Source organism: Strix aluco, chromosome 13, assembly GCF_031877795.1.
Source record: "Strix aluco isolate bStrAlu1 chromosome 13, bStrAlu1.hap1, whole genome shotgun sequence".
NCBI lineage: Eukaryota > Metazoa > Chordata > Aves > Strigiformes > Strigidae > Strix > Strix aluco.
In genome coordinates, this window is record NC_133943.1 from 4,200,411 (window position 1) to 4,224,178 (window position 23,768).

The following is a 23,768-nucleotide window of genomic DNA, read 5'->3' on the forward strand; positions in this document are numbered from 1 at the left end:
GGGTGTTCAGGATTTGGGGATGCTGCTTACCCCTGAAGTGAAAGATGGGGTGTGTGGGTTTGTGGGACCCTTGCCAAAAGCAGCCTTTGTTGCTACGAGCTGGGAGAGCTCGTGTAATGTTCCTTCCAGCTTTCCAGGCTTGTTCACCTTCATTTGGCACAAGATCTCTGCAAACCCCCTCAGCTCTCCTTAGCAGAGAGAATCAGCAAGGGAGGTGGTATGGGTGGCATCTTTCAGTGAAGATTTCATTGCATAGAGGTACTAAAGTATTTCTGAGCTTGGCTAGCTTGGTACTAGCTGCTGTAAGCTTTTTTTCCCTGCTGGAAACAAAGCCATTTAAAAATAAAGACTTTATTTGGGTGGTGCCTGACCATTCCCAGTCAAGGGGTCTCCAGAGGGGTTTCTGCAATAATGGTCTCTCTCAACTAGATTTTATTTCTGATTTATTTCTGACTGCTAGTTCGCACTAGTAGAGTTTTAAAGATCTCATTATATAAATTTTACCTGGGGCAGACCTGCCTTGAAAAACTAATGATTTTTATAGACTTTTGTGAACTCACATGCTCCTAATTTTAACAAGGAAGTAATTGCAGCGCCTCGATCTACTTTACAAAGTCTTGTGAAGGAAAGGCTGGGTGTAAAGCCAGCCAAGCCGGTAGGCACGAGGAGAGAAGTACAACTGTTATAGGTGCACTGTAGAAGCTTTCCTCTGAGTCCTGTTTTGCAGTCTGGTACTTTGTAAAATGGCTCTAAGCTACCTGCTCTTTACAACTTTTTCCATCTCATTTGTGTTACAGAGCTGACTCCAAATTGCTCGTAGCTGTGTACAATTTTTATATTTTCTCTGTAAGAGATTTTAACAGCATTGTATCTTGCTCTGTTCTTTCTAAAACATGTCAAAATGTCATTTGCTACAATAATATATCTAATGCACTTCTGGTAAAGTATTCTTAATAAAACAGTTTTCAAGTGTATGATATTGCAGTTGAGATTTCTCAGTGCGTTCCCCATCAGTCCTGGGTGAGCTGGAGGGTGCAGATCTCTCCCCTTGGGCATGAGGAAGCTCTGAACCAAAGTTGGTGGGATTCCTGTGTTGGGCAACGGAGATGTTAATAAAACAGTTGGTAGGTGCAGTTGTGAAAGGCACGAATTGGCCGCTTAGCACACACGAACAGGAGGATATGGAACAACGGGCCGGCATTGCACAGCCCCCAGGAGCTGCAGTTGCAGCATTTCCTTCCCTGCGGTGGGGAGCGGGCAAGGGGATGGAGAGGAGCCAGCGCGTGGCACGCCGAGAGCAGGTGGGCTGGCTTGGGAAATGCTGACTTCTTTCTCTTGCATGAACGGTGCGAGTTCCCCATTTCGCTCCTTTTACATCAGAAGTAACTTCTCTGGCTGTGTAAGTCCCTTCAAGGTGGACTTATGGACTGAATAAGAGTGCAGTGGGCATATGTGAGTGTTTGGGCTGGTATCGACAGGCAGGGAATGAGTTAAGCCTGGTGCTGCCCAGGAGAAATCCCTACTTTGCTGTTCAGCCTTTCCAAAGATACTGCAGCTCTGCTGTATAAATTATGTAGTGTTTCAGGAGGGCCCACTGCCACTTACCAGGGCTTTGGATAGATGGTACCTGCCACGTATGTGTCTATAAACCTTGAAAATGTTAGACTAGGCCCTCTTAACATATTAATTATCTTAACATTATCTCTTAATGAGAAAAGTCAGATGGTAAAATGATGGAATAAGGCTTTTGGAAGAAAATGCCAGAAAACTGAGAGAGACACCTGGGCAATGGTAGTAGAACCTTTGAACAGAAACATCAGCAAAAGCCAGGGCCAAACCCTGAGCCAGAGCAAATCCAACCCCCCAGGCAAGGCCTGCGGTTCCCTTCCGGCTGTGCTGCCATCCTCCTTTGGTTGCCCACCAGCGAGGGCTGGTTTCTCCATCATTTCCTTTACACATGTTTCAGCTCAGTAGGGTTCAACCAGCGTCCAAAGCCTGATGAATTGGTCCATAAAGCCCTTCCTCTTCGCAACCTCTGTGGGGCTGCAGCCCCAGTGAATTGGATAAATGAGAGCTGCACATCTTATTTCTTGGTAATGTTACAGTATCATAACTGTAGGTTTGCCAGGCTTGTGAGAAGGCAATTGAAAAGGTAAATCCTCTTCCTAGCTGTATCTTACAGAATAACTGGCTTTGTCCTTGGCTAGCCTGGCATGTTCAGTGTGGGAACAAGTCAAGGCCGAGCATTCATCTCCCAGCTGATCTGTGTACAATATCTTATTAAAGAATTTCTCTGAAAATTGAATACTATTCTTTGCACTAATCATTATAAAACAAAATATGTGTTAAAAATTAACTGTAGAAGGATTTACTTGTGCAATTAGCAGCACAGGCTTTCATGATGAAAATCAAGCTGGCACAGCGTAAAACAAATTGCACATTGCTATTTATTCAGGCTTCTGATCACTTGATGATGCTGAGATAAGAGGAATTTTGCCACAACGATTAATTAAGATTTACGTACACTGCTTATACTGTAGTATCGCTGGAAAATCAGCAGGTTGCGCTAGCTGATCAGCCAAAAGGTATGGGTGGGCACGTCATGTTTTAAGCAGCTAGCAGGCTGTAGGAGATCTGAGTCTGCTGCCTTTCTTCTTTGCTGAGTATGAGCTGAAGCTGAAGTTGTGCTGGTGCACAATTCTGATTGAAGACTCCATCTCGAATTTATTGTGCCTTTATTAACATACTTGCTAAGCCTGAGTTAGGCAGGTTTTAATGAGGACGAATGAGGAACACAGAATCTTTTTGCTACCTATGACCTATCTCACGAGGAGAACAAACCTCTGGCTGAATCCCCCAAAAGTCTGTTAATGCTCAGGGAAATAGAAGGGTATAGCACAGTTTTGGGTTGCAGCCTTAGGCAGTTCGTTTGAGACCTTGTGGTACAAACTTATGAAATAAGAGGGATAGCGAGGAAGAGGATCCCTGCAGAACTGGTGCAGAAACAAAGCAATTCTGCATGGCCTGAGTTTGCTCTTTCCTGAGAAGCCTGGTTGCCCCTGTTACTTCCCTCAGCACCCTTTCCCCTCACCTGGAATATTTTTAGAACCGTGTATTTTGCCAGCCCTTTATTTGCTTCACAGTCAGCTACAAATTGTACTTTCCCTTTACTGCCTGTTATTTTCTTTTACTAGACTGAAAAGATAAAGCTGGATTTACTTACACTGTTTACCCCAACTGCTCTGTAACCTAAAATAGAAAGTGCTATTTACTGTTTCTTCTCTGCTGCTGGATGACAGCCTCAGCTAAAACTGGAAGTTTTAGCATTTGCCCTGTACCTTTGTCAGGCACCTGCAGGAGCATCCTGCGTCCCTGCACCAAAGCACTGCCCTTCCCTGTGCTGCTGGAAAAATTCAGATTGAATAATAGCTGCCTGAAAAGGTTTGTGAAACCAGTCTGTGGGGACACACCAGAAAAGTGCTGAGCTGTTGTCATTAACGTGTAGGTGAAAATGTTGCTTGTAGAGGAGCAAAGCTGGTGTGTTGGCTGGAGGCTCAGAGTTCTGCTCAGTCAGCAAGGTCAGCTTGGTCTTTCCTTAGGATTTGGATGGAGAAGTGGGGGCTTGGTTGAGAACTTCCCTTTTCAAATCTGAGAAGCTGATAACTGGGTTAAAACCTGGGATTTTAACCAAGAGAAACTTAAGTGGGAGTCTTTTCTGTAGGCAACCACCTTCACGCCAAAAATTTTAAAAATTGGCTAAAACTGGAGAACACTGTGGACTTTTGCTGAAATATTTCTGCTTTCAGTGTAAGGAAAAGGTTTTTTTCACAGCGAACTCAACTGCATTGACTTGCCTTCAATGTCTGGTTGCTATCTGCCCCTGCAGATTTGGGCTGTATATTTATACGGACGTGCTGATTTTTCATTCATGGCAAAATGAAAGTGGTTCCTGGGGAAGGTGAATGGGACACAGCAGGTTAAGTGCTTTTCACAGATGTGGGGAATAACTTTCTGTAGTTTCTCAGAAAAACCAAATCTGCTGTCAGGACAGAAGCAGCTCCCACTGAAGCAGCTTCCCTGCTTAGCTGAGGCTGCAGTTGGGTTGGTAAATATGTGAGCCTGCAGCACTTGTAGAGCACTTGAGACTCCCAGTAGCACATTGGTAGCCTTGGCCTGAAGAACCCTGTCCTGTTAACAAGAGCTTGTTGTCCCGGGAAAGTTTTCAGCTGATTTTACTAATGGAAAGAAATGCCTCACTTGGACAAAAAGAAACCTGGGTGTGCCAAGGCAATCCTGAAGCAGGAGTCTGGGGAAGAGGAATGAGTTACTTCATTAATGTTGGTTTATGTTTTTGGTGATGGGCCCCAGGAAAGATTTGGGTTTCAGCTTTACACAGTTTTTTTTCTCCCCAGCTGCATTAAAAAAGCAGAACCCAGCCCAAACTCTGCGACAGCACCAAAGAAATTCAAAGCAATTTGTAGAGAAGCAGCCCTTTAATAATGTGATTTTCCATGTGCAAGCACAAGTGAAATTTCTGGCTTATTGAAGAAATCTTTGTGTTTGGCTGCAAAGAGAGCAGAGGAGTCCAAGACGAGTGAGCTGCAGCACAGCTCACCATAGTGCTGCTGAGGATCGAGGATCCACCTCCTCCCAGCCACTCGTCCGGTCCCCACCGCTTCAGCCCTCATCCACCAGTGCAGGGATGGGCAGGACATGATAACAGCTTTAATGCATGTGTTATACCTTACTCTGAGTCTGTTTCTGTTCAGACAACCACCAGCATTTTGTTCTTGGATACTTTTCAGGTAGAACAACTGTTTGAGGCTCAGTGGCTTCTACCTATGCCTAAGCAATTTAATGAATACACAAGTGAGGGGCTGAAAGCTTTGCTCCTGATGTGCAGCCACCTGTTTACAGGTTGGAAGTAGGATCTGTTAAGTCACAGTTCTGGATATGGACATGGGATATAATTCCTTGGTAGACCCTTTGCATGGGCAGCATGACGCCGATTTTCTCTCCCTTCTTGATGGGGCCGCTGTACTTCACAGGTTTGATGTAAAACATCTTAATGCAGAATCCTGTTAACAGGGGAGAGAGGAGAAGGGGAAACGGTTGCTGCTATGAAATGGTTTAAAAGCCTGACAAAGTCATAATGTTCAGTAGCAAAATACAAATTACAATAAAATGGTAAGAGATTCAGCAGCAGAAAAAGTTTTAGAAAATGGTGTGATGCTCCTATAGTATCAAGAAGAGAGAATAGGAAAATAAATAAATTAATATGGAGGAGGGTGGAGAAGGGGATAAAGGTGGGTAAAACTGCATGAGCAAGTCAGAGGCTGTTCCCTTAATTATCCAAAATGTGCAAAGGGACCAGCTTCATCCTTTGCCTTTTTTAATAGAGGTGAAATGCTGTAATCCTTTCAATCCATTTTCCTGCATTAACAGAACCTGGATTTCAAAGGTGCAGTTTTCACTTGGATGTGCAAGCGCACAGCAGTCTGGGTTGGTTCATGATTTTTGGCTCAGTTTAAAGCTCTATAAACAAATGGGACCGTTTTGCAATCAGACTTAGCAAGCCGCATATCTTTCAGCTCTGGTACCTGATCCTGAAAGCTGGACTCCATTGTCGATGGCGTTGCCGTTTCCGTAGGGCCTGGCTTGTTTGTTGATCATCCCCGTGAAGGGTGCGTACACCACCGCGCCGTCCTCACACACCACATCCACTCCCCTGTGCTTCCTCCCTCCTCTGAAGAAGAAGAGCAAGGCGGGTTAGCCCGCGGTGAAGCACCTTGCCAGCTAGAAACCCTCCTCTCGCCCATCTTTTCATGCTTATTTTTATTTTAAGAAAGTTTCAAGCACAACCATCTCCCATCATCCCAGCCCAGGACCTGGGGTCATTGTATCCACCACAGCCCTGGGAGTCGCAGCCTCTGATTTTGTTTGCAGGTTGACTCGAGCAGATATTCGCCCATTGTGCTGCAGTAGCTAGAAAAGAAAAAAAGAGAAGAACAGATGATGAAACCCAGAAGCTAGAAAGGGGATTTCCCAGCCCATGTTGTTTAATCAGTAGCAAGATCCCTTTGGACTTTGCTGTAACGATGGATCAGGCTTCAGGGAAAGTTGTTAATCTTTTAATGCAAGTTAATTTTAGGGATGCAGTGAAGCAGCTTTTTTGTTGTTGTTTTATGCTTTGCCCAGCAATGTTTGAGGGTACTTAAAACAGTGACTTCAAAGTAATATGCAGAACAAATAGATCTGGAGGGGACATCATGGGGTGACCATCTCTCCCATGGCCCAGGGCAGACGTGCTGTGCTGTGTTCGCATGGCAGGTGTGGGGCTGGAGCCATGGGGTGGCTCTGCCTGGAAGGTGACCTGAGCCACCCAGGATCTCGGGATACCAAGCTGTAGCTGTACAAAACAGGGCTGAGAGACCCACCAAGTCCCTTCCTATTCCCTAATGTGGGATCCAGTCAAAAATACAGGCTGTCATCTACCTTTTACTAATTGCATTTTCTATCTCCCAATGTTTCTATATTACTCTTTCAAAGTAGCAGCCAGTAGAGTAGCATCCTCATATTTTTTATTCCAGACTCCAGCTAACATCACCCACAGTCAAAGCCATGCTGGTCCTACGGCCACGGCAACGATCCTACGGCACCGGCGATGTCTGAAAGACATTTCTAGGGGAGAAGGGGGGAAAGGCAACCCCCGTCTTGGTAACTTCTACAAGCCTCTAACAGCCCTGCTCCCCCCACCCATGGGATGCTTTAGGAAGAACGGGGCTGGTCTAGCAAGAAGCAACGAGTTGAGGGTTTATTCGCCTGTGGGAACAGCTCGGCTGGCACCATCCCTGTTGGGCTCTGAGAATATACACAAACAGGGGAAATGATGTGCTGACACTGAAGATCTGGTGCTAAAAGGGTGCAGGAAATCTCTAATGCCTTCCCCAAGCAAAACAGCCCTTTCTTCTAGGTAGTCTTCATTTATTTTAATGAACTGTGTATTCTTTGTGAAATCAAAAGTGATGACATTAAACACAGAAACATCTCTGGGAACACTTTATGCTCAGTGGGCTGATCTTTAAGTAAAAGGCTTTTAAGAAAGCATGCATGCTGTTTAGTAATTGATATGCCTCAGCTGATTCTTTCTTACTCAGTCAACATTATTACTCCAACAAAATTTTGCCACAACTCTTTACCATTCCTAAAAAGGATTTTTCCTTGGAGGTTTCTATGCGATGCGAGAGGAGTTATTTTCAAAAGCAAAAAATGGCAGGGAACAAATCAGTTCCTAAATCCTTACAGATAACCTTCATTAAAAAAAGAAAAAAAACCCCGAAAAACAGAGAAAGAAAAAGAAGACAGGTTACAATGAGCAATGTTTACTAAAATTCAGCTAACTCACCACTGGAGATCGCAATCGCAAGGATGACTGCTGTGACTCGGTGCATTTTCATGTGCCTTGAGAGCTCTGCTTTCAAAGTGAAAGGTCTAAAATACTTTGCTTTCTATTTATACATCCCAACAGAGGCTGTATCCAAATTTTTCCAGCCAATCAGAAAATTCATGTGGCCTCGGTTCTTTTGCTTGCAGATTCAGGCCAACAGCAAGAACTGACAGCAGCCCTCGAGGTGTACCACCAGCCTGGCTAATTGGTGGTGTACAGGCTCCAACTTATTTAGCAATAGCAGCTATGTGGGTTTTTTTGGTTTTGTTTACAACAAAACTGTGAATAATAAACCCAAATTTTAAGGACAATTTGTGACTATTCCTGCCTGTTGCATAATCCTGAAGTTTAGCAAGACAACTTGGGTGGAGAAGGGGAATAGTGCTCAAATGAACTTTAAAAAATAGCTGGGCAGATAGATACCTTGCCCTCCCACCATGGCTGTTTCTTCATGGAAAGAAGTTCAGCCAGGTGGACACAGCTCTGTGCCATGCATCACACCCAACCTCATGCTGGAAAAATCTGAAATGAGACCCTTGCACCCCATTTTTATTTGCCAGTTTCCTCAGTGCATCGCAGATATTGCCATGTTGCTGATGGTGAACCTTCAGCGTTAACAGTGGGAGAGACACATGTTTACAATCTTCACTGTGCCTGAACGGAAAATGTTATAAACCCTATAATATTGTGGCTGAGCAAAATTACAGGAAATTGAAGAAGTAGAGAACACTGGAGCACGAACAAGGCCACCTCGAGTGTTGTTTCTGGGAAGGGAGGGAACGCAATACCTTGGTTTACAGCCAGGAGCTGGAAGTTGTTTGTCTTCTTGGCTCTTTGGCCGCCTGGTCTGTGTCACTGGGAGCCACTGACCATTTCGTTTCTCTGTGCAATTAAAATTGAGAGCCCAGGTTAGATATGGCTTCAGGTTGTGGCTCTCGGGCAGGATGCTGTGCCCTTGGTCTCTCTTCCATGGCACTAGGTGGGTGACTGGCCTTACCTCCCAAAACAGCACCAAGAGTGGTTCTGCTGCACAGGATTCAAAATGCGTCTTTGCCGGAGATGGAAACATCAGCTGCTGGTGAAGGAGATGGAAACATCATGCCACTGAACAGAAGTTGTGTTTCACAGGAAAAGAAAGTGATCCCATCAGAATGTCTTCAAGACACACGTGCTGCCTTCTCCTTTCCCCGCTCCCAGTGAAGTGTCATCCACCTACGTCACTTACGTCTGTCATACAGTAACAGTGACAGGGTAATAGCTTGGCTTGGGCAGAGCCAACAATGGAACCCAGCTGCATCCTGGCTGGAGTGAGCTTCACAGCCTGGTGGAGACCATGTGAGATGTTTCAGCTCCAGACAACCCAGTGCAAATCAGCAAGACGAGGAGGAGAGTCGTGCTGGTCCTGCCACATGAGGGGTTTTAAACCTGCCGCTGCCTTCCCACACCCCCATTTGAATCCCTGCGTGGTTTTTTTCTTCAGAAGAAACACGCCTGGTTTAATGTCTTCCGGCTCATCAGATGTTATATGTAGAGAGGGGAAAACTCTCTTTGACAGTAACATTTTGAAACAATATGTTTAGACAGAATATGTAGGAAAAAATATGATAGTAGCGAGCTCTCTGTGCAATGCTTGTGCCCAGGGCTCAGCTAAACTAATCCAGATAAAATTGCATTATCTTAAATTCATTTTGTTATTTGCTAATTTTATTAGAGACCTACCAATCAAGGTCAAAGAGGAGAAAAGAATGAGTGAAGTAATCCTGTGCATTTCCTCAGAAGCTCAGAAAATTAGCTTTTTTTCCTAATTCTGTTACTTATAAATGTCCTGAAGGCCAGATACTTTCTCAGTTTCAAGCTGCACGCTCAGTTTAGTGCAGCGGAGGTGAATGTACCATGGTGAGATGCAACAGGAAAACCCACCAGCTTCAAGGGCATTCTTCAAACACAGCAATAAGGTCCCTTGGCCGTCAGCCCATGACATCTCTGATACTTCTCTGATGCACAAGAGAGAACTTCTGCTCATGTCCTAAATTAGTGGTGTCACCAATACACTTGGCCATGTAGACTGTAGAAAATGTGCACCTAGTCTTTTGTCACACTGGGAAATTTGGGTTAAGAGCTTTTTGGAAATCTGGATTCCCAGGTTGGGTATTGGTTTCTCCAGGGTCTTTTAATAAACTACTGCCTAGCTGCCTCTGGTGTGTGGAGGATGGGAAGACTGCTAAGGTCTGCAAGGCATGGCTCCCTGCACCCCTCCGTGACCTTTTTTGGCTTTTACTAAATGAGTTGAAAAGTTTTTACAGAACTAATGGAGGGAATTAAACATAGTAAAGACTAAATTATTTGCTGACATTTTACATTACACCCTGAGATAAAGATCAGGGAGGTAAAGAGTGATTAATGTAGATTTTGTGTGAATGGTGCAAGAGCAGCAGATGCTTCGCTCGCCTTCTCTGCGCCCACCACGCTGCATTTCACGGGGGTTACAGCCTTATTCTGTGTCTGAACAACATTCCAAGAAGTGAAGCAATGCACATAACCTACCAATTTCTTCACATTTTGCTTGTTGCTAGCTGTAGCCAAAGGTTCCTTTTTTCTTGGCAGAAAAACCAGTCACAGAAAGGTGGAAGTGATTGACAGTTACTTAATTTTTCATTGATGGCAGGTGTGTGAAAGAGTTAAAGCAGGACAGGGGGAACAAAACTGAGGGCAGAGCCTGTGTGGTGCAAGCAATGAAGGGCTCCTTCACTGGAGAGGAGATGAGGAAACCATGTGGGAGGTAAGTGAGGCAGGACAGGGCTTTTCTTCATCTTACATGGTGCTGGGAGCCACTGAGAAATAGAGGTGAGATGTGTGTGTGGGAAAGGCAACCCCCCTTAGCAGTAGCTGCAGAGCCTCGATAGCATGTATGTCTGGAGGGGAAAAAATCCCACAAAAAAAACCCCAAACACAGTAGCTTTGTAGGCTTTGCAGGACACCCTGTGACTTATGAACACCCACTGTGCTGTGTTTGGGGGTAACACTGGGGGAGGTGGGTGTCTTGCTTGCAAAGGAGTGAGTAAGTAGCAAAATGCTGAACTCCTCATACGCAAGTAAGCACGGCAGTGCAATCAAATGAAATGTAATTCAAATAAGATTAAATTTAAAAGACAATGACATTAAATCCTAGCTCCAAAACTCATCAAACTCACTAAAAGCAATTTCCAAAATCGTAACTGTGCTGGGATCTAATAAAGTTTTCATTAAAGAGGAAGTGTTTGACTCAGCCTGTCACTTAGCAATATAAGGGTTTTTTTTCCCCCTGTTAAGTCAGGGATGCAAATAGCTGTAATAGTTTCCTTTCTGTTTTACCAAGTACCAGGGCATGACTGAGTTTGGTGATGCTCTAAAGGCTGTGAATTCCCAACTAAGTTATGCTGAAAATGCTCTTTGCTCCTCCCTCCCACCCTTCAATTTTGAAGCTTTTGGTAACACGGGTTTGTTGAAGCTCTCAGCCTGCTCTGGTTTTTGTTTTACTGAAATTACTCAACAGACAGAAGCCTTCTCATTTTCTTCTATTCACCAGTTAGTACAACTTGAAACACCCAGATGTTCTTAGAAGACCTTCAGATTCCAATAGAGTGAAATCCCTGGGTATGGGTAGATTGCAGTGAAGAAGAGAGGGCAGTTTGGTTACCTAAATGTCAGGTTTTGGAAATATTCAGGTGTTGCAAGATTCTAGTTTAATTTCTAACATGAAATTAAGGGAAGTAAGCCCCAAGGCATGGCAGTGCAGATGTCTATTATCAACGTCTTATTTTTCTTCTATTTTTTTTTTGGTAGTGGCAAATGCCACACACGAGCCATTCAACGAGGTGATGAGCTGTAATCCCATGTGCCAGCATGTTTTCCCTCTTGCTGTGCTGGGTTGTGTTGCCTGTGTTTCCTAGAGACAGCTGAGTGCATAAAAGAAAGCCTGAATTAGTCAAAAAGCCGTCTGTGTGGATAAAAACTTATTGCTTCCGTTAATTATGCTTACTAAAAAAAATAAATTGGAAGAACAGGGCATTCTAGAGAGCACTCTGGTATCCAAAAGCAGCTGTTTCATCTGCCTCCCCTTCTCTGATAACCTGTGGACCTTTAAAGAAATATGAACTAGTTTATCACCAAAGTGTCTTTTTTTTAATTATTTCTTATTTTTTTAAGAGAAAAATTTTTTGTTGTTAGCACGTAACGGATTCCTAAAATGCAGCATCCAGCTGGTGTAATGGGCACTGAGGGAAAAGATGGTAATGAAACCTAATTTAACTAATGAGTGTAATTTAGAGAGAGGCTTTATTGCAGAGTTTTGCAGGAAATAGTTTAGAAACATTCAGCCTGTGGAAAAGACGGGTTTTGTGGTTCCTCAAAAAGCCTTGCTTCAATCTGTAGAAACACATAGTGGTTTTTTATTAGTTAATGTGAGCAACTGAAGATGCTGCGTGCGATCGGGACAACGCACTTGCCTCTCCCGCGCTTCCCCCGCGACGGAGAGCTGCCTCCAGGCTCTCCCAGGAGATGCCCCTCCGAGCCCAGGCGAGGTGCAGTTTGCAGGGTTTTGCACCCAGTATTTAATTTAGTCCATTCTCAGCTTTAAACCCTGCAGTTTACTGTGTACAGCTGCCTCTTGGCTCTTGCAGAAAGTCATTTCTTTGGGGTCCCAGGTCCCGGTCAGCATGGCCGGGTGCAAGGGGGATGAACTGCGCAGTCCTGTGTTCCTTCCTCCCTGCTGCGGTGCATCAGCCCTGAGATGTCCCTCATGTCCCAGGGTAATGGTCACTCTCTGTGGATTCTCCATCAGTAGCCTTGTCTCTGCTCTTGTCCTGTTGCTGGGTTTGGGAGGATGTTTTTTTCTTACAGAAAACCTATTGAGCAAGAGCTCATCTTGGCACAGCTGGGCTCATCTAGGAGAAGCCTGTGGAAACCTGGTCCCAGCCAGGCCTTGGTTTTGGACACTTGCAAAACAGGGAAGGGCAGCACCCATCCTCCAGAGTGTGGAGGTGGTCATGAGACGAGCTGGACTGTGCAGGGGGTGGTGAAGATGGCTGGGCTGCCACTGCCCTCTGATGGAAAGCAGGCAAATGCAGTCCTGCCGAGCAGCCCATCCTGATCTCCCCGGATCTTCATTTCTGTGTATATAGATAGAGAAAAAATGTCTCTCTGTGTATATATATTTGCCACCTGTAGTGCTCCTTCTCCGATTAAGGGAATCCCAGCTGCAGTTTATGGGGACCATAAAACCCAGCTGGGGTTTATGGGGATGCTCATCAGCATCTACCCACTGGGACTGGGATCAACTGGTGTTGCCTGTGTGTGCAGCCACTGCCTGCTCAGATGCCCCGTGATCTTTTTTCTTTCTCTTTCTGCTTTGCATGTGCAATCCTCCCATGCCTGTGCACTGAGGAAGGGGGGTGTAGTGCAGAATGATTCCCTTGCCTCCTCTGGGGACATGCTTTTTATCTGACATGAAATGCTGACCTGGTAGCTGCTATTAGCAGAGGTTTGTGGGCAGAAATGGAAAAGTTGCTTTGCTTCTCCTTTGCAACATCTGTTTGTCCCCATACCTCCTGCTTTCCAAGGCTGTGCTCCAACACCTTTGCTTTCATTTGGAAGAAGGAAAAAAGACATTTGCCTTGCTTCAAATAGTTTAATTCAAAATCCCAAATTTGGTCTTGTGGTGCCCAGGATCCCAAATCTCCCCTGTCCATGTACCCCAGCCTCCAGGATCAGCCCACAAACAACTTCTCAGTACTTCAGCATTAGCAACACTGAGAACTGCAATATACTGGATATTTAAATATGAAAGCACATAAAGATGACTATAAAAATAAGGGATACAGCTGTTGTGGTAATTGTTACTCTTTGTGTTCAGCAGATTTTTTTTTTTTACACTCTAAGAGGAGCTGTTGTTGGATTTTAAAAAGCTGCAGGCAGAGAATGTGATGGAGGAGTTGAGGCTGGTTTTGCTGATAGGCAAAGGCAGATACCGTCTATCCCCCCTTACCTTCAGGCTGGCAGAGCCCTGCCCTCACTAAAATAAAGACTGTGTGGGACTGGCCCCTTGGCAGGTCCCTGAACGGAAGCCATATAATTATAAACCACTGTCTAGCCTAAAGTACTGCTGAGTGTTTAAGCTATCGTATTTCCATGGCTCATTCAAGGGTATTTTTAGTGTTGGTGGAAAAAGTTGCTGACTCTAGGTCAAGTAATCTTTCCTAAAGTCTATGGTCCTGATTTGGGAAAATTAACCATTTGCTTAAATGTTTGTTATGATGAAGCCTCTCTCCCTTCCTCTGCTCAAGCTTTGCCATGAAGGAGGACTGGGCCTTGAGTACAGGCATGGAGAAAGACTGGCTTGCATTAACATTCAAAGTAAAAAAGTCTGCTACTGCTAAAATGTAGATATCTGTCTAAATACCATTTATCTTAGATACTTCTGTTGCACATATCTGCTTTTGCCAGAGTGGAGGCAAGCAGCGGAGGAGCTGCTTCCATAGATGGTGCCTTTGCCAAGGCTGTTCGTGGCTCACGAATCCAGCTGTGCAGCAGAGCTGGCTCAAGAGCTTTGATTTTTTTTTTGTTTGTTTTTAACACAAGTCTCTCGATAATGATGGGAAGGCATCGTTAAACTGTTGCTCACCCGGCAGAGAATAAAGTCGGAAGTTGGAAGTTTGCGTGGTATTTGTTATCCTGTTTGTGTGTTTGGTCATTTATTGTTCCGTGGTCATGGCTGATGGTCTCCATCATGCCACCCTGGTCCCTCATGCTCAGGGCTGTGGGACATCCCACCGAAGGAGATCTGCACACAGGGTGAGTGAGCTGGACACACAGGAGTATGAAAGCAGCAGAGAGACCACATTGGCCAGCACGATGGGCAAAGGGCTTAGCTTGCTTTTTCATAGGTGGTGTGGAGGAACAAATTGCCAGGAGACATCTGAGGAGGGTCTTTGGGTGATGGAGAAGAGCTCTTCTGCATGCAGCCAAGCTGGGGACAGGGCAGGGGACTGCTGGAGAGTTTGCTGTTGGCAGCGGAGGTGAGCGATGCTGGCAGATTGGAGGTGGGTGCTGATGGCTTGACAGCACGTGGGAGATGGCCAGTGTAGGGATGAGCTGTGATGAGCCTTGAGATGGAGCTGAATCGACATGTTTGACATAAGAGGGGGAGCCATGGAGAGAGGAGTGATGTGGTTATGCTGACAAGCCAGAAAATGAGCCCAGGCTGCTCTGTGTGAGGAGACATCCTATGCTAGAGCCACAAACACTGAAGCCGGAGTGGACTGTTGAAGTAGCCCAAATTAAACTAGAAAAATCATCCCATTTCATTTAAACACTGCCAATGAGTATCCAGCAGCAACTCTTTCTTCCAGGAAACTAACCTCAGAGTTGAGGACATGAGCATGTCCAGGGTCCCTCTTGATGCATTTGAGGTGTCACAGCAGCTTCGTGATACTTTAAATGCCACTTCCAGTATCAGCCCCCCACTGCTGAACGTGTACTTCAGGTTTGATAACTATGCTGCACCATTACGAGAGGGTTTGTAAATAACTCCTTGTTGCACCATTAAATCCACAGTTCATTCCCTGCCCTTGTATTTTATCGCTTGGGTTGCTGATAACTTTCCTGTATGTCTTCTCTTGGAAAAGAGTCTTTCCTGCTAGGCATTTCCTTCTGTTGTTGCATGAGGGTTAATTAAAGCCTCCCTAGGATTTGTTGCTTTGATGCAATGAGGGCTAGGGAAGCTTTTTTTTTTTCCTTTTAAGAAACACTCAGTGTCTGCAGGTAGTCTGCATGCTCCCGCAGCTCTGATAAGAAATTCCTGCTTGTTTGCAAGGTTGTTCTTAGACACACAGCTTTGGTTTAGTTGGTTGTATTGTGAATGGGGGAGACCTGTGGCTCTGGAAAACCTCATGGATGGTTTGTTATGGAAAACCCAGAGCGTTTTATCTCAGGCCATGGTTATCCATCCTGGGAGGTGGATGATGCCTCTCAGTTTTGTCCTGCTGCCCCTCAGAAGTAGAGCATGTCTCACCAAGAGCTAGGGGGTGAGTCCAGCTCACACAGGGCTGTTGATCCCCAAAACCTGGTGTAGGGGGGGGGTGCCCTGGGATGTTTCTGCTGGCTGGTGGGTGCTCCTTGGGCAGTGAGGGGTGCTTGGCCCCTCTCCGGTGTTCTGGACCCAGACATGCTCAGACCAGGAGTGTTGGATGCATCTCCCCTGTTTGCTCCTGGATGCTGCTGCAAGGTTGTCCCCTGAGCTGCTTTAGATACCTAGGCTAAAAGATGTTTAATTTTAAGTATTGCTGGAAGCAATTTTGTCAGCTGCCCATTCACTCCTAATCGTGGCTGATGCTGGGTTTATCGTTCCTGGTGCCCAGAGTGCAGTTTGCACCACTGGTCATCCCTAACTGGAATGAGAGCTGCTTTGAGGCATGTTGTGTTTTCATCTGTGCTGTACAATTGGAAAGACATCTTCAGGAAAAATTAATTTCTCTTGTACAGGACAACATAACACGTATGCAGCTTGTTTGTCTAAAGGGACTCCTCTTGGCAGTCTCCGGCAGAGGGTGCAGTAGCTTTTCGTGTCTGCACAGCTGATTTTCAGGGAAAGGATGTCTTCATCACTTCTGTTTATTCTTTTTTTAAAAGGGAGAAAGGGATTGAAGGGGCCTTTTTCTGGCTGAAAACTGCCCATATCAAAATATTATTTTGATTACATATAAAGTAATATATCAAAATATTATTTTTTGATATATTTAATGCCCATATCAAAACCAATCTCTCTGAAATTTTAGAGAAAAGTACAACAGTATTATAGTTCATTCAGAAAACACTCTGATATCCAACTATGTGAAATATTTGTCAATAGGCAACGGACGGGAATTCTCTAAGTGTCCTTCTGTATTTAATTTTATATGTTTTTATGAAGTCTTTATGTATCAGATTGTGTTGGGGTAGTTTAAATTTTGTAATGCTTTTTGGGGTGTGCCGTTCCCAGTGTTTGTAGCAAGGGCAGGGTATTGCTTTCCCTGTGTCACAAGTTCTTGGTATCACAGATGCCCCAAGAAAGTGTTACCTGGTGGGTAATTTGAACCTTTAGACTCTTGCTTTCAAAATGCCCATACTGTGCAAAATTATCTCGCCTTTAAATCAAGTATGAATCCTCTCCCAGTGCTCAATGGCTGCTCCTTCTAGTGTCTGTATAGACTGACATGAGCTTTTTTTCCCTGGAATAACAAGCCTTAAAAACTGTCCGCACAATACACGCAGTTGGGCAGGAGGAGCTCGATACCACAATTATGAAGCCTTCCTTTGTAGGACTGGGTTCAGAAGTCTCTTGGTTATGATCCTTATATCAACCAGTCGTGAATAATTTCTCAGCCACCAAGGGTCAGCCAAACAGCGCCGGAGAATTGCCAGGGATCAAGCAGTTGCTTTGGGCAGCGAAGTCTGTTTTGACACTTTTTTTTTAAAAAAAAAAAAAGAAAAAAAAAAACCAAAACCCAAACAAACTCAAACACTGGTCCTACAAAAAGCCAGCAGGCATTTTGCCCCTGTTTGGGCAGGAGCAGTGCTGGTGTGGGTTGGGCACCCTCGCTACATGCCTGCCCAGGCACAGTGCTGCCTTTGTATGCCGGCGCCCGGTGAGAAGTGGCAGAGGATAATTTCACTAGATTGCAGACCAGAGGTTGATGCTGAAGGCTGAATTGATCAAGGCCTTGTTATTCTCATAGCAGTGGGCTTTTGTGCTGAGTTCACCCACTGGCAAACAGTGCGACACGAGTGCCAGGTCTCCAGAAGGTTCCCAACCCCTTGGTAGCAGTATGGGGATTTACTTATTTTATAATGCCAGTTATGATTGACAGAAATTGGCATGGGGATAATGAGGACTACTGCAAAAATTATCTGAGGGTTTGTAAAATCCACTCTTTGCAAGCATCCAGCGTGTAAACTGTACATCTCAAATGGGACTGGGCTTTTGTGGTCTCTTTAAGACCTGGAGCCTTGCAATTCAGCGAAGCCTAACTGGATTCAGCCTCCTAATTCAAGTCTATATTACCTTCATAATGAGCTACAGATCTTACAAAGATTATTGACGGGATATTGATGAGTGTGTTGTGAGCAATGTGCCAAATTTATTCCTCTTGCAAAGGAAGAGAGTGCCAAGACCTCGGCAATGCTGTGTGCTGGCTGCACCCCGGCAGAGCACCCCTCATCGCCTCGACTGCTCTAACAGCCGTATGCATTAATCTAATGAGGGCCAAAAAGTGATCTAATTCCTGCAGGAACTGCGCTGAGGAATTCAGCTCCCATATTCAGACTTGCTGCTCCCATTTAGGGCCATGCTGAGGACATCTGCTCAGGTCTGGGTGCTCTCCTGCTCATGGCTGTTTGATTTATCTATTTATTTTGAGCTGTCTTTAGACAGCACTAACAGGCTTGCTAACGTGTTCGAAAAGCCTATTATTTCTCTAAAAGGAGAAAATTTCCTCATTTAAATGTAACCCTTCTTTGTGTTTATACGTGCCAAGATGATCCTCATTGTTACACCAGGACTTGGACAGCTTCCACCAAACCTGCTCAGATGTGTTGGGCTCAGATGATTTGGCTGCAAGTAAGAGGCACAAATTCAGCAGCTCCTTGACGCTGTTCTGGTAGAAAGAGAAAACAAGTCATTTCTGCTTCCTCCTTTCCTTCTCAATGAATGGGCTGAGAGCTTCCCGTATCTCTGAAAGAGGAAACCAGCCAGGTGCTAGTCAGTATTCCTGCTTCCCCATTACTTGTGGTGTGAGTCAAAGCTGACCCAATAGGAGGTGGCAGTATTTTAATTTTTCTGGTCATTTCTCTGTAGAACAGCTGTGAGCCCTCCCTTTGCTGTTGAGGATATCCCAGAAAGCTGTGGCAGAGCATTACAGAGGCACCTGGTCTCTGCAGGAAGATGGCATCAAAGCATGTTGGGATGAATTGATGGGAAGGGCAAGATGAGATAATTTCACCTATTTCTCAAATTAAACACTTATTTACCTTCTTCCTGGTCTCCCTTGGCCCCTTGGTTTGGAGTGGGGCCATGGTGTGCGAGCACCTCAGCAACTCTGTTTCTACAAATGCCCCACGGGATGCTCTGCATGATTTGAGCTTCAATGGCATTTCCAACGGGGGAAGGAACCAAAAAGAGTAGGAAGGCGCCTGAGAAACCTTCCTGTGAGATTCTTTACAGTCTTAAGGAAACTCAAAATCTCATTCAGACACAGGGGAAAGAGGAGGGGAATTGCTAGGGCTCTTCTGCTATAAACTGGAGGTGTGAGCTTGCCCCAGGCAAAAAGCTGCCCACTGCTCAGTTCTGATGATAAACAGTCCTGAATAACCGTCAGCCAACTCTTGCTGGTAATTAAAAGGTGACTAATGAATCCTTGCAGGTTGGAGTCCATAGTGGGTATTTCCCTAACGACCAAGCTGTGGCATGTAAGCATGCTGACTGAGCTGCATCCTGTGCTCTCCATCCCTTCAGGGGAGGAAGCCTCATTCCACCAGCTCGCCATGCTTCCTAGCAAAAAGTTCAAATTGTAACTTAACTGTATATGTTTTCTTCAAAAATGATGAAGCAATGTTTTCCTACTGAAATGTTATTCCACCCCTCCCTGCATGCGAGCCTTCTTTTTTGTTCTCTTCGAAAAACATACATCTTGTTTCAGCTCTGTCCTGGTCTCAATCTTTTGCATTTGCAGTTAATTTCCTACTTCAAAGCAAAACAGAAAAGTCTTTGATTTACTAGATTGGCTAAATTCAATATCTTTCCCAGAAACAGTGGCTCAGTGTTTCCTAACAATAAGTTCAAATGTTTGAATGATATAATTTCCTCACTTCTGACACTCATCAAAAACAGCATATTGTATCCAATTTGGTCTCCTTCATATCCCCGTGGCAAGCTTAGCATAAATTTTATCCACTTTAAACAATAGTTGTGTTTGCCACACAGTGTCCTAAAGCTGCAAGGTCTGATTCGTGATACGAATAACATGCACAGTTGGACACCTACATTAAGTATGTATGATGAGATCACTTCCAGTAAGATCTTGAAATGCAGTAATGCGAAAAACATCTGGTTGTTGTGCATTTGATTTAAAATTGGAAGTCTTGGACAAAGGGACTATACATTTATTAATGAGTTTTGTGTTTTATGGAGGTTTCCATGCAATTTACTCATTAGACTTCAAAAGCAGGAAATTATACCACCTCTTGATTGAAATTAGCTTATTAGACATCAAAAGTAGGAAAATATATGATCTCTTGGTGGAAATTAATTATTGCATTGAGCTTTTTTTAAAAAAAAAATCTGAATTTAACATGGCAATTCCCTCCTATGAGCCCACCACCGATGTAATACGTGTGTGTGTGTGTTTATGCATGTTTGTGCCAAAAGCAAAATGGGGAAAAAGGTTTGGCTGTTGGGAGTTGGTCACACAAAGTCATGTTGATTCCTTAGCCAGAGATGCTGGTGCATGTACAAGGGGTAAGGCCAGAAGAGGGGATCCAGGGCTCCCCATGGCACAATCCTGTGGCTTGTGACAAATGTTTAAAGCTGTGTGGGGTGGCTACGTGATGTCTCTTCCCCAGAGCAAGGAGAAGCGAGGATGAAGCATCATTTCTCCCGTCACTCCTCACCTGGGTTAGTCCCTGCTATCACCTTTGTGCCCTTGGCAGGGCCCGGCGTGGGGCTCGGCTGCAGCCTGCTGCTCCGGGCAGTTGTGCAGGAATGACTTGGTGTCTGTGTCTCCCCAGCAAAAATGTACAGTATGCTTGAGGCGTATCAGTAGCGAGCCCTGGTAACCATGGAAATCCAGCTGTTTAGCAAATTGTAGAGAGGAAAATTCAACAGAGATGGCCAAGGGGTTGAATTAGAGCTGCCCCTTGGCAAGCGCGGCATAGAAACTAGTGGGGTTTTTCTTATTTTTTTTTTTAAAAAAAAGCATGTACGCATGTGAAATCTTTAATTTTTCATTCATCACTGACTGTCTGCTCTGAGATGTGGAAAGTATTTGCAGGGGAGTTGCAATGTCTCCTACGTTTCATTTGCGGTCCCGCCTCTCCTTGCACCGTGGGTGCCACTGTGGCAGGGGTGTCCCTCTGCCCCCTCTGTCCCGCAGAAATGTGCTCTTGGCAGCCCCAAATTCACATGCTCTGAGGGCAGATCCCTAAATATGGGGAAAAAGTTGCTCAAAATGCTGCCAAGGGCCAAAGCAGCATGCAGAGGGGCTGAGGGTGCACGACCCCTTTGTTTGTCTCTGTCTATACATAAATCTTTGCATTTGACCTCTCTGTTGGTCTCCCATTGTGCCCGGTTCCTCACAAACATCCAGTTATGGTGTTTTGATCATTTTTTCAAATGTGGGAGCTGTGATGACAGATTAGCTTTAGACCAGAAAAATCTAAAAAATGCAGATTTTAAGAGATATCTGTGTGTCTGAAATCTTGTGGTATATTGTCTCTGCTGCATAAAGGTGCATTTGTTTCTGCATTTTATTTGGTGCTGCTGAGGATTTTGCTGCATTAATCCTTAGTTTCATATAATTTGCTATATATATAGTGTATTATGATTTTAGTCCCTATAACCTCTGCTGTAGGGAAATATTGATGGCAAAGTGATACAGCTCTGCAGCAGCCGCTGCACTGTCTTTAGAAATACAGGCAGTCAACCAAGCATAATTTAAGCAGTTTCTTCCAAAGAACAAGTTATTTTGATCTTCCCTCAGGCTGCCTTTTGGGGATGCAGATACACAAATTCCTTGGCTTGGGCACAGTAGGGATAAATAGGACCAGGTTCCACCCGATGTGCAGTTCCCCACCAGAAACAAAGGTGTAAACCTCAGTTTTTGTAAACCTCTTTCTGACCAGTCATTGTTGACTTAGTCTGTTCTGGCTTTCTATCTTTTGGGTCCAGCAGTATTTCAAATGTGGCCAAGGTTCAACTTGCTGCATCCCTGCACATGGGCTGGGGAAATGGCTAAAAAAAACCTGTCCTCTGGATGTGCAGACAATTACCAATGACCAATTACTGGAAAATATTCTTCTAATGAAACCGTCTGTATACAGTCTGACTCATCTAAAAGCAGACTAAGAAGACAAGTCACCTCTCATGTTTAAGAAAACTAGGTTAGCCCCATGTATAAATATTCTTTTCAAGTAGCCCCATTACTATATACATAAGGCATGTTCTGCTGAGCCCGCTGTGGGTCAGTTCCCATGAAAGCACCACCAAGGCACAATAATCCTGGGTACTACAGAACATCTGCTCTACGTTTTCACATAATTTATGGTAATGTGTTGCAAACATGCATGTGTGTGTGTATATATATATGAAAGAATAATACATTAGCACTGATCAAAAATCCTGCTTATTACTCTAATGCCAACAAATGTATTTCTTACATCTCACAAACCATTTGTTGTCCAAATTCCTACATGGTGTACTCGCATAATAAAATAAAAAGAAAACAGCAACTCCATTGATCTTCAAAACCAACTGCACTTTATTTTTCTAATTGAAAAGACCATGAAGAGATTTATATACAATATTTTTTTATTCCTACAGTTACCCAAGACTAAGGGACTTAGCAGGAGTACAGATCAGCTTTGGACTATATGGAATCATTTATCTTTGTGTAATACCAACGAAGGTCTCTAATGATTTAAGAGCTTACAGGGTTTACATTAGCTCAGACTCCTCACATTAGGCTCTCCATTTGCTTTTTATTCTGAAAAATATGGTAGCCCTTGGAAGAAAGGGAAATGTTTTCTCTAGATAAAGACAAATCTGAACTATGACTTAGCAGGAAATTTTTTTGATGACTGTCTTGCAGACTAGATTTCACAATTTCTAGCTTTCTGAGTTTGTTTCTCCTCACTCTGCCTTTCTTTTCTTTTCTTCCTTTAAATGGGAAGGACTTTTTCTTCCTCCTCTTCTGCTTTTTACAGCCTAAGCAGAACATGAGGCAATAGCACCAGGGACTAATGTTAGTGCCAGACTTTTCCCAGTGGGCAGACAAAATGGAAAAGTCAAATTCAAACTGTAAAAAATGAAAATTCCTCAGTGAAAGATGTTCAAGGGTCTAAGGCAGCACTTGGGCCAGGTACTCAGCTACCATCAGTGCGTATGGATTGGTGAGCACCAGCGAGGCGTCTCCATTTCAGGGTGCTGCTGCTTCGTCAGTGTTGATGTTACACTGGGATTTATAGTCTGGTGAACCTGCTCATAGTGGCCTATGCTCGTAGGTGACAATTTGATGTAATAGGTTAATTCCAGATATTGCATGGCAATAAGCAGCTGTGATATTTTCCCCTCTCTCTCCTCTCACCGTTCATGCTAACCATGATGATTTCATCCTCCCACATGTAATAACCCAGAGCCGCAGCCTCGGGTCCCCTCCACGCCTCCGCCGGCAGCTGGGAATGAGAAGCAGCCCTCGACAGCAGCAAGGAGTCTACTGTAGGTACTGGGATGTGGATGAATCACGGCCTGCAATTATGTCAGACTCCGCAATATGTTTCTCATTTGCTGAACTAAGGCTTTTATGAGACAATAGTGCAGTGTGTGCTATGTAAAAGGCAGGAGAGCTGAAGGACAGTGGGGAAGCCAGAGCAACAAGAAATAAATAGCCCGTGGTAGGTATGGACCCTGCTTCCTTTTCTAGTTTTTAGTTTAAATTCAGGCACTTAAATGGCATTGGACTTATCCTCCTGGTAAAATCAGTATTGCCACACATCCCCCTTTCTTCCTTCAGGGCTACTTAGAGCCTTCTAATGTTTAGGGGGAAAAAAAAATCACTCTTATTTAATTAATCATTCTTAAAAAATAATAATTGGCAATTATGTAATGGAGTTGTTCACTAACCCATTAATCAGAATACACGGGAAGATCAGGCTCTTGCTGCTACAACCGAGGAATACAAAACACTTACTTGGTGGAAGCTATTAGCCCTGCTTCCAGCCCTGGGCATGTGCTGAGGCACGGTGCAAATCTGGGGGGCTGTGGCCAGGACCTCCCCGGGGGCTGTCACTCCTGGTGTCCCCATTTCAGGCTGTCCCCAGGCCATGGAGCAGTCGCAGCCACTGCAGGACTCCCCACGCATGGGTGCTCTGATATTAACGCTTCGTGTAAACCCTCAAGTGCTTGTAATGCCATTTTTTTTTACTGACTATTTTGGTTAAGGACAGTATAATGTTACTGGAAAATGAATAATCACTGCTACAAGTGTCAAAGCAAAACATCTGCAGAGAGCTCTGCTCCCTGGTTTTACCTGTCTCATTT

The 23,768-nt window shown here is 44.5% G+C and overlaps 1 protein-coding gene across 1 annotated transcript; it reads right to left on the reverse strand.

Moving 5' to 3' along the window:
* Positions 1-4,474: 4,474 nt before the first annotated feature.
* Positions 4,475-7,630, reverse strand: LECT2 (leukocyte cell derived chemotaxin 2). Its single transcript, XM_074838528.1, has 4 exons — positions 7,406-7,630; positions 5,889-5,985; positions 5,601-5,746; positions 4,475-5,078 (listed from the first exon to the last, which is right to left on the reverse strand). Exons 1-4 carry the CDS (start codon positions 7,455-7,457, stop codon positions 4,912-4,914), a joined length of 462 nt encoding a protein of 153 aa, XP_074694629.1. The 5' UTR covers positions 7,458-7,630; the 3' UTR covers positions 4,475-4,911.
* Between the last annotated feature and the right edge of the window lie 16,138 nt (positions 7,631-23,768).